Source organism: Lonchura striata, chromosome 3, assembly GCF_050655825.1.
Source record: "Lonchura striata isolate lonStrDom1 chromosome 3, ASM5065582v1, whole genome shotgun sequence".
Taxonomy (NCBI): Eukaryota; Metazoa; Chordata; class Aves; order Passeriformes; family Estrildidae; genus Lonchura; species Lonchura striata.
Window position 1 is genome coordinate 110457289 of NC_140705.1, and position 17213 is coordinate 110474501.

The window sequence follows — 17213 nt, forward strand, 5'->3', positions numbered from 1 at the left end:
TACAATAATTCTAGAACACTGATGATATAAGTAAAACAATCTCAAGCGCTTGCTCCTGTAGCTGATTTCCATAATACTTCTGGAACACAAAAAAAACACATTTCACACTCATTTCACATTTCAATGTACCTCAGCAAAGCCTCATTTTCTCCTGACAGCTAAGGAAATGAGCAGCTAACAGCTATTGAATATAAAGTTCCTATTCTTTAGTAAACCTCCCCACAATTACTCTGTTCTTTATCCATTAAAGTGTTTAAAATGCAAAATTTGCCTGTTGATGGTTTGATTTCAAGGTGGCTTTTTTTGATCTATGAAATTTTTTTGCACATGACAGAACATTGAAATCCTCACCATTTAAATATGAATACTGCACCATCTAGCTAAAAGCTACTTGGCTAAATTCAGAGAATACTACAGTAAGGAAAGTAAAATTTGTAAATCTAGTACTCACATTTTTTTTAAACTACATAAATGCTGGTTTAATACTTTTGCAAATACCGACCACTAGTTGGCAAAGGGCAGCAAATTCTACCACAGGTATGATAACTGATGATAGCAGTCAATTAATATGAATAAATTATTCAAGTTCTCTACCTGTCAATTTAAACTGCTAATGAAAATAAGGTGGTTTTAAGAGCAATCAATTCTGACACATTTCTTGGATTCTTTCCAAAGTAAGGCAATAACATTTTGAGTTATTCTGTGTTTAATACTTACCTCTTCCATTTAAGTTTTATAATGAGCGACTGCTTGTTCTCACTTTTGTTGTAAATATTATTAAATTTATCTTTAAAATAAGAGGAAGTTACTAAATGCTGCACATTTCCACAAAGCCACAAAGGCAGTAAAATATGATTTTTTTCTATACTTATTAAAAACTGCTTGTTGGTTTTTGTTAAAGGTAGATAGAGGCAAAGACAGTAGAATTTCCATGTAATCTTGATGGGTTTGATTTTTCAAAAGGCTACAGAAACAAACATAAGAAGTAAGTATGACAACTGGAAATAATCAGACAGACAGAAACTATCACAAAATGATGTTGCCATCTATATCTAATACTTCCTTCCACTGACTGCCTAAGAAGTTTCAAGATCAGAGAACAAAGCTTATCTTCTTTTTAAAGACCCACTATCACCGGTATGTAAAACAGCACCAGCCTTCCTGGGTGAGATAAAACCTTCAAATATTGCATCCATGCAGTAGAGACCAAAGAGCGAAGGAAAGTCAAGCAGAACAAAGCAATTACCAGGGTGGAATTCTGCCAGCAGAGAGTTTCCCCTTCTGCCCTTCACACAACAATCTATTTGCAACCGAAACTGGATTCTTGATTCCTAAAAAAAAAAAAAAATTAGCAAAAAAAAAAAAAAGGAACAAAACATTAAAAATATTTTCCTCTCATAGCACTATACAGTTCATTTTGGCAGTGGAACTCAGATTCCTTTAATTTCCAAGGTTTTTAAGAGACACCTTATGTTTCAATGTAGTAACAACATTTCAGTTTTCCCTTCACATGCTGTTGGTAGTGACAAAGCCTTCCAGTCGACATCTCCTCCACTTTTTTTTAAAAGCTATATTGAAATAGGAGGAGTGATCACCTACCACAGAAATCTCATGTAAAATCCATTGTATTTAAGGGTCAAAGATGTTTATAAGCGTTAATTTTTCTAGCTGGAATTTTTATTTGGATCTATCTGGCCAGAACAGAAATTATAGAACTCAGATGTCTCACACTCTCAGTTTCCTCCTTCCCCATGGTTGGAAGGATACACTTTGTAACAAATAAGGCTTGAAACACTTAATTTTACTATTTATTTTAGATTTATGTCTACATGAGGAAGCTATTACCACAGTTTAGAACTATTCTAGGATAAAGAATAAAGCTTGAAATCTTGTCAGAAAAGCTATTCAATAGTAACAGCTAAGGCAGTTCATATACTTAGAATGAAACCTTAACAATCCCTGTTTGGGACCTTATATTTGTTTTATACTGAAAGCTAAAACTAGGAAAAAAGAGAGAAACACATTAGCTCTCATATTAAATGAGTCCCATATGCAAATAAATTACCTGAGCACAAAACCAAATAAAAAGCCTAATTTAAATACTTGTAATATTTTTAACAACTGAATGTTATTACACTATCATTCCTCAAATTCATCTCAGCAAACTGAGTCCCACTGCAAATACTGTGTGCTATGTCAAAGGATTATCAGTGAACTAATAAGACAACATGTTACACCAAGAAATTAACATAAACCAGCATTTCAGGGAGCAGGACTGCCTCCTCCTTTTTTAAAGGAGCAGAATTTATTTAAACACAACAGAATTTACAATAAGTCTCCCTTCAAATCAGTAATAAAAACCCCGAAATTGATCTTTGCACTTAAATCAGCAGTTAGCTTTATAATTAACATACCACTCAGTGCTCCAACAGCTCCAAAATTCAATGACTTTCCATCCATTATACTGGCATCACATTCTATCTCACCCAGCAGGTTTAGGTTAGATCCCAATCCTGCATTTGTAAAAGGAGAATCCTAAAAATAAGAATAGAACACTATAAGGCCACATCCATAACAGATAGATCAAACCTCTGTATAAGTGATCTGATGGCACTGATCTTGGTGCAATGCATTTTCTTATTTTAGTAGCTTAATCTTGCACAACAAAAACAAAGGCAAATTGAACAGAGCATCTAAAATTACTACAGTGGACAGCTTTCACCTCTGTAGGGTGTGATATATCTCAAATGTAATAATGCACTAATATAAAAACCAATTGCCTAACAATTAATTTCTATACAAGCAAAAGCCTTGCAATACAAGTGAAAATCTCTCCCTCCCCCAAAGTACACACCTCCTTGTTCCTTAACCCATGAAGTAACATTTAAGTAACATCTTATAATCACTGCACAGACCAGTCTATCTTTGAAACTCCTAAGTATGACACTACAGCAAAACAGAACTGCCCTTTTTCTGAACATTCTAAGCCCACAACTGCAGCTCCACATGCAGAAATGATGAACTGGCATCACTGAAAATCCACTTTGTAAAATTCCTATTTGACCAGTGGCACAGGGACTGTGGTCTGGAAGCTTCTTGACTAAAAACCAATTCCTATTTCATAGAAACTATGGAATAACATTTTAACAAGATCACAAAGCTAACTCCTTTTTTGTTAACAACTTCTGTTGCTTTTAATAAACCCAAGGTTGTCAAAGAGCAAGTTCTGCATGCTAGAACTAAACCCCATTTTTATCCTTCATTTCATCAGAGCATCCCCATAACTTCAAAACCACAAAATTTCAAAGTAGCACAGTTCAGCAGTCTCACTGCCAGTTCAGTACAAGCCCCTCTTCTATATGAAAGGAATATAGGACAAAGAAATAATAGCTAAATCAAATTTCAGAGAGATGCTGCATGCTTTCAGAGTTTCCTATGTTTAAATTACATCAGTGTAACAACCTGATGCAACGAGGAACAATGTTTGTCTAGACCAGTGTGTCTTTTACAACGTGCCCAAAACCCTCTAACTTTAAAGAATCCAAGTGTGCACTGTAGAAGTATGACATCTCATTTCACTGATGAGTAATAAAAGCTGAACCAGGAAACAAATTACTGGAAACAGCTCAAAGTTTTGTCTTACTTTTAAAATTAACTGGATGGGTTTTGAACATTCTAATCTACAATGAATTTAAAGAAATAAGAGGTGAGCACATAGAAATGAAAAATAAATCTGATGTCAGTTAAGCTTTTATTAACTTTCAAAACAGCAAGTAGTGAGTAAATTCAAAATCTGTTCTGCAAGATGTTGATTCAAATTTACAGAGACATGTAAAGAGTTCTCAGTGTTTGAGTCACCAAAACACTATCTTTCTGAAGAATCATGAATACAAGATCCCTGGCTAATACATAATCATGAAACTGGCCTTTATTTTCTGCTTTTTCCTTCTGAAGCAGCACAAGATTTTATCCTATTTTATCCCATACCACAATACTTCTTCCAATTCACTGTGTATATTCATTTTGTTGTTTATTTTGACAGCAACACCTCACAGCACATAAGTAAATTTGAAAATATTTTCGGATAATGAAACATTTACAGTGTAGAATGCACAAACAATTTTCTGTAGAAAGTGGATGGGTGGGGGAAAATATGTTTAGAAACAGCTGACAGCCTTAAAAAGGCAGAAGATGCAGAGTAGCTGCTGGTTTAACTTGCTTCATTGCTCCTCAGGCTCTACAAATATGAAGAAAACTAAATCAGTGAAGTTTAGGAAAAAAGGGAGCAGAGAAGTGGTGGAAGGAATTGAAAGCAAACAGTGACAGGTACTTGGAAAACACAGTAAAACCAGGAATGCTTAGCATGACCAATACTTGCTCCTAGTGCTGTCCAAGTCCTCTCCCCCTGGATAATCAGAGTGCAAAGACCTGCGAGTCTGGAGACAATTCTCTAATATTCTCTTCCAAATACATTCACTCAGTGCATTATACTTAAAAGAATTAGCAAAGAGGAAAACTATTGTGCTCCACAGATTTTTCGCTGCCACAAAACAGAAACAGCTTTTATCCTAAGAGTACATGTCATGGCCAAATAAAGGGAGTAAGAAGGACACACCAGAACAAGTCCTGGTAACACTGTCCAGAATTCCTCTGCACTCAAGGCACAAAGGTCTCTACCATCTGGTAAAGGCAATAATCAAAAGAGGCCAAGGAAAAAATACAGGATACAGAGCTCACTTTATTTCACAGGATCTATAAGTGCTGCATGCTTTGGCATAGCACCTTCACTGGCACAACCTCAAGGATGCACCAAGACACAATTTAGAACAAAGGGAACATCACCTACTTCCCCCTATAGAATATTTATTAGAACACTAAACTATTTTTGATAATAAGAACTCCACACCAAATTGCAGATGTCTCTTTGGTGGGGTAACTCTCATATTAGGACTCAGAATCTTATCAGTAACAACATGAGTAACTTCTCCAGTAAAAAGAAATAAAGACAAAATTTCAATAATCTGTTTAAATTTTCTATGGAGTTTCAATTAGCTTTAGAATCAGATTACATTCAATTAAGAAAAAAGGCTCAGAATTCTAAGAGGAAGATGGTTTAACTTCACGCATCTGAAAGGTAATCTGAAAACAGCTTTAGAGAGACTGGGTGTGAACATATGGAATTTTTTGTATCTACCTGCATTTCTCTGAAGTGAGATAAATGCCTTTGAAACAAGGTAGGGGAAAACATACCTATTTAAAAAAAATGGAAATAAGACATTCACACCTACTTCTATGAATAGGCAAAGATATGAACTACACCACACAAATACAATCTCTATTTCAAAACATGAATCTCTGCAAAGTTTGACCAAAAGATTTTAAGAGTCTGATATGTAAGTGGAAGAATATAATGTATAAACATAGAGGTGTATTTTGAAATGAAAACTCAAAACTTACAAGAAATGCAGAAACATTTAAACAGAAGAATGAATGCCTTTAAAGAGGCAAGAAACAAACTGACCTAAGTGAAATTCTTTTCATACCCTCAGACAGAAAAGTGCAGCACTGCAAGATCTGACTACCATAAAATGGGGATGAACCCAACCAAAGCATGTGTCCAGGAAAAGGGAGGACAGGAAAAGAGAAAAAGGTATCTTCAGGAATATATTTTTATTTAAAACCACAGCAGCTATCAGATTTTGTGTTTCTAAGGAAACTGAAAAAGTAAGCAAACCAAGCCTTAGCTTTGCACGTTAACAGCAAGCCTTGCCACCATAGAACACTAAGAAGAGAGAAAAGACAAAAAAAAGGCTATTCAAAGCATTTTAACAAAATGTAACTCTTCAGTTATGTGACAAACACTAGACTTCCTGGCAATGACTCCACAAAGTGTCTCTAACTTACCATGTAAAGCTGTAGCAAAGGAGGTAAGAGAAAGCTTTAAGACGTGAAATAAGAGTTTTGTTTTCCCAAGTTACCCATCTTGCAAAAACTCTCAAGCTTCTGAGGGCATCATTTTTATTTACAGAATCCTTTTTACTTCAAAATGTATTTGCAATTGTCCTGGCAGCAAATACAGGCATCCTGGAATTTCTAGCTGTGGTCAAAGTTGGAATGCTTGAAGATGTTACTCAGCTCTGTAACACATCTAGGCAAACAGTTAAAATGCTCAGATTTCAGTGAACATGAAAGAACATTCCATCCATCTTTGATACAGCCTTGGCCATGGCTGATTTGTACCTTTTAAAGCAAATTCAACACACACTGATTTTAGAAGTTATTTTTCTGTGAGAGTTTCATGACAATCAATATTCTACAAGGATGAGTCACATCCCTTTCAATTACACGAGCAAAAATGTTTTTAGACAACACTTTTGTCACAAATTACTGTCAGTCACTCTGCAGCAAAGCATCATAGTAATGTTTTTCACTGGAATTAATAACTGCCAGTTCATTACCCATTAGAATTTCATCTATGGTGACTGCCTTAAAATGACAAGGATGCTTCTCCTTGAAAGAGAAATCCGTGGGACTAAGACTGTATATTCAAAGGTCTTAACTATTAGGAAAATAATAATAATTAAAAAAAAAAAAAAACCAATTCCTCAAGAAAAAGGTTTTTTCACTGCAAAATTCTGCTGACAACCATAGAAACACACTGCTTGAATATAACGGATCCAAAACATTCTTTGCATGGATCTACAACATGCAAAATAAACTGAGCAATTTCAGTAGCAAGGAGACTGGAACCCAAAATGTGACATCTACTTCCCCATCAATCATATTAACTCCCAATTTAAATGATGTTCACAAAGAATGTTCTACTGAAGTCAGATAAAGAAACAAGTAATCTACATAAATATTAATAAAGGATTACACTAAACTTAGAAACAATTTGAAATCTTCATCACTCTTTACAACTACTGTATGTTCCTAGTACTTGACAGTAGACTTCATTAAGTGTTCCATAGTAAAGGAAAACTTTGAAATTACATAATTTTCTCACAGCCAGACATGAATGCAATCAACCTGTGGTTTTGCTGAAAACAGCACATTTTAAGTGGGTTGTATGAGGTCTCCTCCCCCCACCAAAAAAACCTGTTTAATAATTTCACTGTGTTTCAAGAAAAATCCAGGCATCATATGGTGGCTGATAGCAAGGGTGCAAAAATTAAGAGTACTGCAATAATGTCTTTGTGGAAGTAAACAATGAGTCTTACAAAATACCTTGCCCAGACCATTTTGTTACCAAAGGCTGACAGAGGTAACACGTGCATTTGTTTCTCTGCAATACAGAGTTCTTAAACCACAAAACATACCTGCCTTAATGACCTTATCAAATACAGCTGATGCTTATGAAGACCAGCACGGATGTTTTAACAATATTCTCTGTCAGTCTTGTTCCTTTGCAAAAGAAATCCACCTTTTCCTCTAGTTAATTATTACTATTATTGTATTCACAGAACACCATTTCACTTGAGTCACACAGTCCAACAAAGAAAGGTTATTTTTTCTGCACTTAGAGCCTGAAAAAATAAAACACAGACAGCATACCACAAGCAAACTGTCTGCTTGATCATAAAAGATCAAGAGCAACTCTTGTGCCTCAACAACTCTTTGAAGTGATGCCTTTTGGATGAGCTGCAATCCTGTATAACAGGAGTTCTGTAATTGAGTGGAACTGAGGAAAAACATTCATCTCTTGCAATATTTCCATGAAAAGATATTTTGCCTTGCAAAGATTACAAATTTTGGAATACAGCATTAGAAGTCTGAGAGAACTGTAAAAGTGATTAAATATTTACACATAAACTCATAGCAATGTGACCTACAGAAACCAAAATATCAAGAAGTTACAGTCAGTATATTTATAATGAAATCTGTTATCATTTAATACAATATTCTGTTGTTCTGCATCTTCATTTGTGTTACAGGGATACAAGAAGACAGTTTCACACAGATTTGTTATTTATTTGTCAACTTCAAATGCTACAACACATTGTTCATGCTAGTATAATATAAATATTATAATATACACAAAAGAGTGACAGCTCACTAGAGAAACCGTCAACACAAACCTGCATTTTTGCTCATAAAATTAATGAGAAAAACTATTCTGATTGCTTTGTTGACTTACCACGTGTAGTTTGCTTCCCATAGAGCACCAGAAAAACCACCAGTACTAAACCAGAAGATGCAGCTCCAGAAATGACAGAGATGTCTGGAGATGCTGCTCAAAATGAGGTATGAGTAGATACAAACTGTTCCATATTTTGGAAGCTGGCAGTCTAACACTTGGGAGTTTCTCACACCAGATCCAAAAATCTGCCACTGCAAACCACACCATTTTCTGGTTTGGGTACAAATTTGACTTTCCCTCAATGTAATTGCATAACTAACTACTTTAATGTAAAGAAGGCCAAATCCCACACCCAGTACTCCCTATTCCAGTAACAGACAGAACCTTCAATTAAGAGATTATATAAATCACTTAATGAATAAATTAAAGTAAATAATTACATTAATGACTGCACTACAACCTGAACAAAATAACATTTAATCTTAAAAACAGGAAAAAGGAAAAAAACATTTTGTACAACAGAACATAAAAATACTACCTAAGACAATTGCCAAACCAAAAAGTGGAATGACAGCAGGCATTAGTACAGTAGTAGCAAGATAGATAAGGAGAAAAAGGATTCTGATTGGAGTAATTAGAAGAAAACTTTTTAATCTTAGAGCCATAACTTGTTCTACAGAAGCTGCTTCAGAGTATTTAAATCTACTAAAGTAAAAGTCTCTTGGGGATAACAAAAACATATAAACTATTTACCCCAGACACAGCTGCAAAGAGATCTACAACTGTTCGGTCAAGCTTTTCAAAATATGTTTTTCTCTGTAGCTCAGGAACACAATAAAAATCACAACTCAAAGTAGATTTTTATTTTTGCTTTCCACTGAGGAGGGAGCTGACACACAAACCAGTTTCATGGAGTGAGAGCAGCCTCAGTGAGCTTAGGGAAGTGCATCGTAAATAATTCCATGAGAGAGACACCCACTGCTTTCTGTGAGCCATACTCTAATGTGTAAGATAACACATGAAAGCATATTTGAACAGCTCACTGAGACCCACAGGAGTGCTAAAAGCCAAGGCACTTGCCAAGTTCACAGTGTGACTGAAGCCTTGGCTACCACTCAGCATGTCTAACACATACTGAAGTATGCACTTACTGCCTGCCTTACACTATCCCCATCAAGTACATTAATGAACACTTTCCCAACATCTGGATAAGCAAATCCACTGCTAATCCTCTTGGAATACTACCATAAATTCCAAGTGCAGGAAATTATTTTTACAGCACAACACCTACCTTGCTTTCCTTTTTTTTTAACTAATAAAGTTGGAGAGGAAGAAGCAATTACTACTTACAGGAGAAGAGGAATACCTGTTTCCATCATTACTGTCATAAAGGATTACTGGATCTGGGACAATGACCAAACTGCTTCATTTACCACCCAGAAATGTTTAGCTTTACTCACGTCTATATTATTTCATGGGGACCTTCACTGAAGGCAGATGCTATAAAAACCTCATCACTTCAAAAAGACACTTTTCCAAAAACCTCACCAGCAGCTGCTCACCAAGATGTTCTAGCTTAATTAACAAGTACTGTTTTGAAATAAAAACATTACTTGCCCAATTCCTCTACACATATTTTGTCATAATAATCAAAACCAGTAGGATATAGTTTCTCTCTCTAAGAAGCAGAGCCAGAACAACCTGTCTGTAGCTCAGCAAGCCAGAAATTCAGTTCCTTACAAAGTGTTCAGTAAATCTTCAATTACTGCATTTATTCTTAAAGGGTAAAGACTATCTGATAAGGCACACCTAAAATGACAACCAAATTGCACCAACTAGAAAACGTTAATTCAGTTTGCATATTTATAAAGTACTTTACACCAAAATATAGCGGAAAAGCAAAAGATAAAAGTAGTGTAGCACAAAAACAAAAATCCACTGAGATTGCCCATTTAACACCCCCTACAGAAAGGTCTGGCAAGATTTACCCAAGAGTTATATTTACTACTAGTCAGAAATTCATACCTCTAATTCTATAAGTGCTGCAGTCACTGCATCTGTTGCAAGAGCACCAGCCTGTAGCTTTTCAATTGCCTGTAAAACACAAGTTGTAGCTGATGATTAGGAAATTCTATTATTCTGTGACTGAGCCCTACATTTTTCTATTCCTGTATAAAATAAAATCTTCACCAAATTATTTTAAAATCTAAGAGTGTAAGAACAAGAAGCACTGGAAAAAGTCAGTATGAATCATATGAGGGCAGATCTGAAGGTATGATTTTACTATTATGACATTGTGACACTGTATTTAGTAGCAGATTTCTGCATAGTCAAATTTCTATCAAAATAACTTCTTATACTTCATGTCCTCAAACACCAAATGTCAGTCAACAAGTTTCAACTTTCCCTTCCAAGCTCCAACACGAATTTCTAGTACCACATATAGCAATTACCATAAAATTGAAGATAACTTCTCAACTTCATCTAAAAACCAATACAAATCACCTAAAATAATGTTACCTTCAAATAGCATACAGACACAACAATTGTAGAGCCTAACAGTATTTATTATATCCATACTGAACGAGATCTTACAATCAAGCTTTCTCAGGGAACCCCAGAAAATAACTCTGGCTGCAAGACAAACCTGAAACTGTTTATTCTTCACAGAAGTTATTGATGTTGGCTACTCAGCTCAAGAGTAGCTACACAGAATCTCAAATTGGACTTGAATTCAACAGCAGATCTCATATGACCAGCTGGAAAATTACTTTCACCAAGGCTAAAAAAGCCAGTGTTAAATTTGGATAATTTGCGAGGCCTCTCATTGCAAAATTAGATTGGTATTACGATTGAGCAACAAACTGTAACACAAAGTGATAATTATCAGAGACCAATTCTGAAACTCTTTTAAAAATCCTGCCAAGCTCCTTCTCCCTGCACTAAAAATTTTAGAGAGAGGTCTTCCAGCTACTCATTCAATACTTAAAAGACAGGACTTTCCAGCTCCAAAGCAAAGTTCTTGGAAGAGATGAAAACATATTAATTTCAAGGGAAATGAAAATCTTGCCATTTCTCCGTTTCCAACTTTGATTTTTTTTTAGTTTTGTTTTTCCTGTTCCTACCTCCCTGCCTATTAAGAGGGTAAGAGCTATCAAGAATATAATAATTACAGAAATCCCTGCATTCACAGAGCAACCTGGATGCTAGAGTTTAAATAAATTCCAAAAAGTGGATGTGGAAGAAATCTGTATATAGATATCATACTTAGCTCCAGAAAGCCTGGAGAAGTGCAGGAAGCTGTAGGAATACTCCTTATAGGTACCACTGTGACCTTCTCTTGTTCTCCCACTGTTCATTTGGTGTCTGCTATTTGCCAGCACTGATGAGAATGTTGCTGCATCTCATGGCCTGCACTGTCCTGCCTCTGTATCATCTTAAGTGTTTCTGCTCTGGTTTCCCTCATTTCCTTCTATAAAAACATACAGCCCAAGCAGCTAAATCCAGATATTTCTTGTGTTACCCAGTACAGGACTGTGGAGCTGGTGACATGTACCTTCTGGCAGGCTCTTTTGCACACATGCTTGTACTCTTTAGCTTTGGATTCAGAATGATAACCTGCACCTGCAATTGAAACAGAAGGAAAATACATTATACTACCTGGCAAACTACAGCCTGCAGTTCACACAGAGATTTAAGACACAGGCAGATACACTTTTCCTTATTCTGGATTACACTGGCATTTCCTATCAATGATTGACAACTTTATGCATTCAAACACAGAATCAAACACACTCAGTAAAATACAGGATACAGATGATATAGCCAGAAGCATGCAGGTATAAATATCAGCATCAATCTCTTCCTAGAAAAACGTTCCAAGAGATTCCAGTTTCACTCATTCTTGGAGGATTTCCAGTATAGCTTTTTTCTATACTGTCCATTATTGGGCAAAACTCTCAGTTTTAAGTCAAACTCTGATTTTCTTTTTTTCCACAATTCTGCTCATTTTCTCATGTTTATGCTATGTTTTTAAAACTTGTTACTCCTAACTTAGAACAAGGAGTTCCTTCAAATGAAACTCATACAGATTTTTCACCTTTTTTCTTATTCTCAGTCTTTATCCTGCTGTATTGAACCATTCTGCCTTATTTTGAAGCCACTGCCCCTACTTCCACACCTGAAAAGTTTATCAGTGCCACCATTCAACTAAATGCAGCATCAGAAAAACAAGAGTGGCACATATTTAAAATCTAATTCTGTTTTACCAGGTTTTGCATCTAAAACCATGCTTGTATTTACCACAACTTCCCTTCGCTCACCTTTAGAAATATTATTTTTGAGAAAGTCTAAAATAAGCTTTAACACTAATACCAAAGTGACCCAGCAAAGGGTCACTATATTGAGCAATTTCATTTGCCCTTAAAATAGAATACCAAGGTCATCAAACATCAACCCAGAATAAATGATTTAAGGTTTGGGGCTGTTTTTTTAATCTTAATGATTTTATAAAGCAAGTAACATGTTGGCTTTTCAAATGTTTTAGGCATGACCAGGCCACTTTCCTCTATTTCACCTCATGTACTCACACAGATGCTCAATATACACCCAGATATAAGCATTGTCACCTTCATGATTCATAGTATTTAATAAAGAACCTATGAAAGAAGAATTTATGAGCAAGATACACATAATACGTAATTTCTGCATCAGATCTGAGTAGAGGAGGCCTTCATTACATGTGGAAAGAATAAACAGTAACTCACTTAAATATGAACAAGATCAAAAAAACAGATTCAGAAGGAAAAAAGAGCTCTGCAAAAAACAGCCTAAGCAGATTTCAGAAGGTCTTAGCTGGACTGTCCTCATGGACAAGCTAGACAAGAAACCATCAGCAATGAAAGAAAGGACTGTATTTGATCCTTCCATAGATAAAGAAACAGACTGAAATATCTCACTCATTTTGTAGGTTTGCCAAGCTTAGCAGACAACTACAGAATACAACATTTTATAATCATTTACCTTTAGGAAGGAGAAGAAAAATATCATCCAGAACACCCAAATAACAACACTATGATTAAGACTTTCCTGTGCAACTTCCAATCAGACTCCTCATTCTGAGACTTGAACACAGAGTTAATGTCACTTTATTAGCACATTAGTAGTCCAAAGCCACTATAAAATTTTTGTTGCTAACTAGTTTGATATCAAAATATGCACTATTTCCATTCCAGCTGTTCTGCTTCCACATCTTACCTGCATGGACAAGCACAAATCCCACTCGTTTCCCTCTTTGGGTTTGCTTTGTTTCGGGCTCTTTGACGACCACTTTTACAGCTGTAACCTGAGATGATTTGGAAGGTAACACTTCTACTGAGCTTATCCCCTTCTCCATGATCATACATTAGGATCACCATCTTCTACTGGGAAGGAGCACACTTCCATTCAAAAATAAACTCTGGAGAGAAATCATCCTAAAACCAGATCACATATATATATATGTTAGACACTGACTTCAAGAGATGAATTTCACACAAATAACCTCAGAAAGAACTTTTAGGAGAGAAGTTTAAACCAAGGAGAACACACCTCTCCAAAGCAGGGTTTCCAAGTTCTGCCTCTTCCCTAGCCAACAGCACTAATGAGACGTAAAATAATCAAAGTCCATGCTGCAAGCTGAAAGAAGCCTTTTCACTACAATATAACTTGAACCTCATGATCTTGCCATACACTGGAAGCAACTGTTAATGTAAGTTTTGCTTTCCATGGTGCCCTGTTTTCCAACAATACAACTAATTTCTCTGCTCATCACATCTAACTGGCACATGACTAACCCTTTAAAACACCACACATTTTCCTTTCTATGCAAAAAAAGCCTGTTTAAGATCCTATAATGAACTCCTATTCTTCTATACTGTTTCATCCCATCTCCTTATAATTCCCCACTAATGTGCAGCAGGAAAAGAAAAAATAAATTAACTTTTTTTTAATGACAAATTATTTCTAAAACAAAACCAAGTAAGCCTAAAACAGTCAAACAATGTTTGTCTGGGTAAGAAGAGCTACTATGATTACTAGTGAACCTCCACATCCTTAAGTCAAGCTCGAATAATTAATAACTTTATTGGCTTTGATGGTTACCCTTAAGATGCTAAGGAAATTAATGCTTATAGAAAGCTAATGGAAATATTGTCAGTATTACCTACTACATGAAATAAAAAAAATAACAATACAGAATGATGTATTTATCAGGAGTTGCCAAAGTGTCTGTATTTACTGCTGCTCTTATCCACAGCTTACTACATATTAATCCTGACAAAACCATTTGTCTACTTCAGAAGGTAAAACAGAGACATTTCACACACTGAATTACTTAAGGAAGTGAAAAGCATGTAGTGCTAATGCAGAAATGGAGAAAAACTCTGTAATACATTAAGATAGTTTATATATTAAGAACTAGATGAATGTGAAGGTCTCTTCCAATCCAAACCATTCTCTGACTCTACATCTCTACATTCCAGTATAACATCTATCAATCCTACCATCTCAAAAAGGACTTTATAACCCAAGAACACTGGAAAGCGAACAGAAAAATGAGATGTTTAACGCATAAGACTTAAACCACTGACTCCTCAAATGCCAATTGGCTTACTCCAGCAATTAAATACCACTCCATTTAAATGGCCCAAGCTATGTAAATGATGTCAAGCAAGATTCAGCAGTGCCACAGAACAAACCAGCTGGTTTGCCACAACTATTCTTTTGATAAGAAGAATCAGCACAGCACTGGAGGAAGTTATTTATCTACCACAATTTCTTCCTAAATACTAAACATACCTAGTAATCTTCATACAGTTATAAATTTACTTTTTAAAATAAAATATGAACTTGTTGTTATAATTATATATGTCCAATACAAAATGAAAGGCCACTACAATACATAGGCTCTACAGAGAGAAAGTGTTTACGGATTATATCCGATTGTAATGGACACTTGAGAACATTTCAGAGCTAAGATTAAAGTATTCATCACTGCATTTACTTCCTTTCTACCAATAGTAAAGATGGCTCCCGCGACCATCGGTTCTCTTTGCTGCATCTTGCTACACCCTCCAGAAAGTCACTCCTACAACAAGGGCACAGCACAGACTTCAGTAAAGAAACAGAGGAGCAAGTAAGGAATTGAAACTGTCACGGGAATGGAAGAAATAGTGGGGTAGTAGGAAAAGCAGTAATGATGATAAAATGGCTTTTGTAAATTAAGCCAATGATGTCACTTGAAGACTTACTAACAGTGTAACTGCAGGCTGGAAATCCTCTTTAGGCCTTTGCACAGAGGTGGGTCTAAGGATGTGTTTATATTTATAGAGAACATACAGGCAACCCAACCTATCTCTCGTTTGCTTCCATTTGTAACACTTCCTCCAAATCAACTCAATTTTCTCAAACACCTCCCATCTCAAACTGTTCTTCAAGTCCTTTTACATTTCATTCACAAACCTGCTGCTTCCACTTGTTAAGCTCCCACTGGACCCAACTTTTCCCTTTCAATCCTCTTTTAGGATTTATCACTTCTCCCTGCTGGGCTGTCACGCTCGCACCACTCTTGACTCGATTCCTCCTTGCTACACATTTCCCGTGCAGCGGCAGGCACGGTGGAAGAGCACACACCAGGACCAGGAACCAGAACGCTTTCACCGAAACAGCCAAGGAACGCCCTGAGCGCCCGGCAGCAGCGGCCCGGCCTCCTGCCCGGGCGCGGGGCGGGCGCAGCCCCGCTCCCGCCGGGGCGCGGCCGGCAGCGAGCGGAGCGCGGGGCGGGCCGGGCCGCCGCCGCGCCCCCGCCCCGACCGCCGCGGCCCGGCCCCGCTCCCAGCGCCGCGGGCAGGGCGCGCACGGGAGAGGCCGTGCCGGGCAGCGGCGGCCCGGGGCAGCCCCGCCGCACTCACCCTGCGCCGCCGCCATCCGGGACCGCCCGCTCGTTGCCGCGGTGAGCGGAGGCGGCCCGCCCCCGCCCCGCGCCCATTGGCCGGGCCGCGCCCGCCGGCGGATGTGGCGCCGCTGCTGAGCGGCGTTCCGCGGGGCCAATGGCGCGGGGCGGGCGCGGCGGGGCCGGCCGGGACGGCGGTCCCCGGGACGGCGATCCCCGGGAGGGCGATCCCCGGGACGGCGATCCCCGGGACGGCGGTCCCCGGGACGGCGGTCCCCGGGACGGCGGTCCCCGGGAGAGGGATCCCCGGGACGGCGATCTCTAGGAGAGCGATCCCCGGGAGGGCGATCCCCGGGAGAGCGATCCCCGGGAGGGCGATCCCCGGGAGGGCGATCCCCGGGATGGGACAGCGACCCCCGGGATGGGACAGCGCTCCCCGGGATGGGACAGGGATCCCCGGGATGGGACAGCGCTCCCCGGGACGGCGATCCCCGGGAGAGGGATCCCCGGGAGAGCGATCCCCGGGAGAGGGATCCCCGGGACGGCGATCTCTAGGAGAGCGATCCCCGGGAGGGCGATCCCCGGGAGAGCGATCTCTAGGAGAGCGATCCCCGGGACGGCGATCCCCGGGATGGGACGGCGATCCCCGCCGCGGTCCGGCCGCACGGTCGGAGCCAGGCTCGGCCTCCGGGCACAGCGGCACAGCCCCCCGGTGCCATCGGTGTGTCAAGGGGATGGATAGTAACCTCCAGTGTTGTTGCCGTGAGCCCCAGGGCAATATACCTGTATCTCGTATCAATATGCGTGTGTATCGTATCACATATAATCAATATTATAGAATATGTGATGTATCTCTATATCTATGCAATATACATATATACCTATATCTCACATCAATATGCGTGTGTATCATACCAATACAAAATCAATATAGGAATCATAGAATATGTGATGTATCTCTATGCAATATACATATATATCATATATATAATACAATATGCAGTGTACAAATATATAAATATGCTACATACCCATATATCATATCAATACACATATTTCTATCAATATGCAGATATAGTTTAGCAATATACATACATATCATCCAACATGCAATACAACTATATATCAGCATACAATGTAGATATGTCATGCAATATGCATATTAATATACATAGATATGCAATTATATGTGTATATGTATAT

At 38.2% G+C, this 17213-nt stretch overlaps 1 protein-coding gene across 3 annotated transcripts in view; it reads right to left on the reverse strand.

The window, feature by feature from the left end:
- The window catches only part of TASP1 (taspase 1), a 76073-nt gene extending 60004 nt beyond the window's left edge, over window positions 1-16069 (reverse strand). For 2 of the 3 annotated variants that reach the window (XM_085576109.1, XM_077781855.2), the window contains exons 1-6: window positions 16030-16069; window positions 13337-13554; window positions 11637-11704; window positions 10106-10174; window positions 2415-2535; window positions 1247-1331 (exon numbers count right to left, since the gene is read on the reverse strand). In XM_085576109.1, the coding sequence (XP_085432235.1) occupies window positions 1247-1331; window positions 2415-2535; window positions 10106-10174; window positions 11637-11704; window positions 13337-13481 (488 nt within the window). In that variant the 5' untranslated portion in view covers window positions 13482-13554; window positions 16030-16069. Of the gene's footprint in view, window positions 1-1246; window positions 1332-2414; window positions 2536-10105; window positions 10175-11636; window positions 11705-13336; window positions 13555-15580; window positions 15858-16029 lie in introns of those variants that run through there. The other variant, XM_021527828.2, reaches the window with a different exon arrangement.
- Window positions 16070-17213: the final 1144 nt, after the last annotated feature.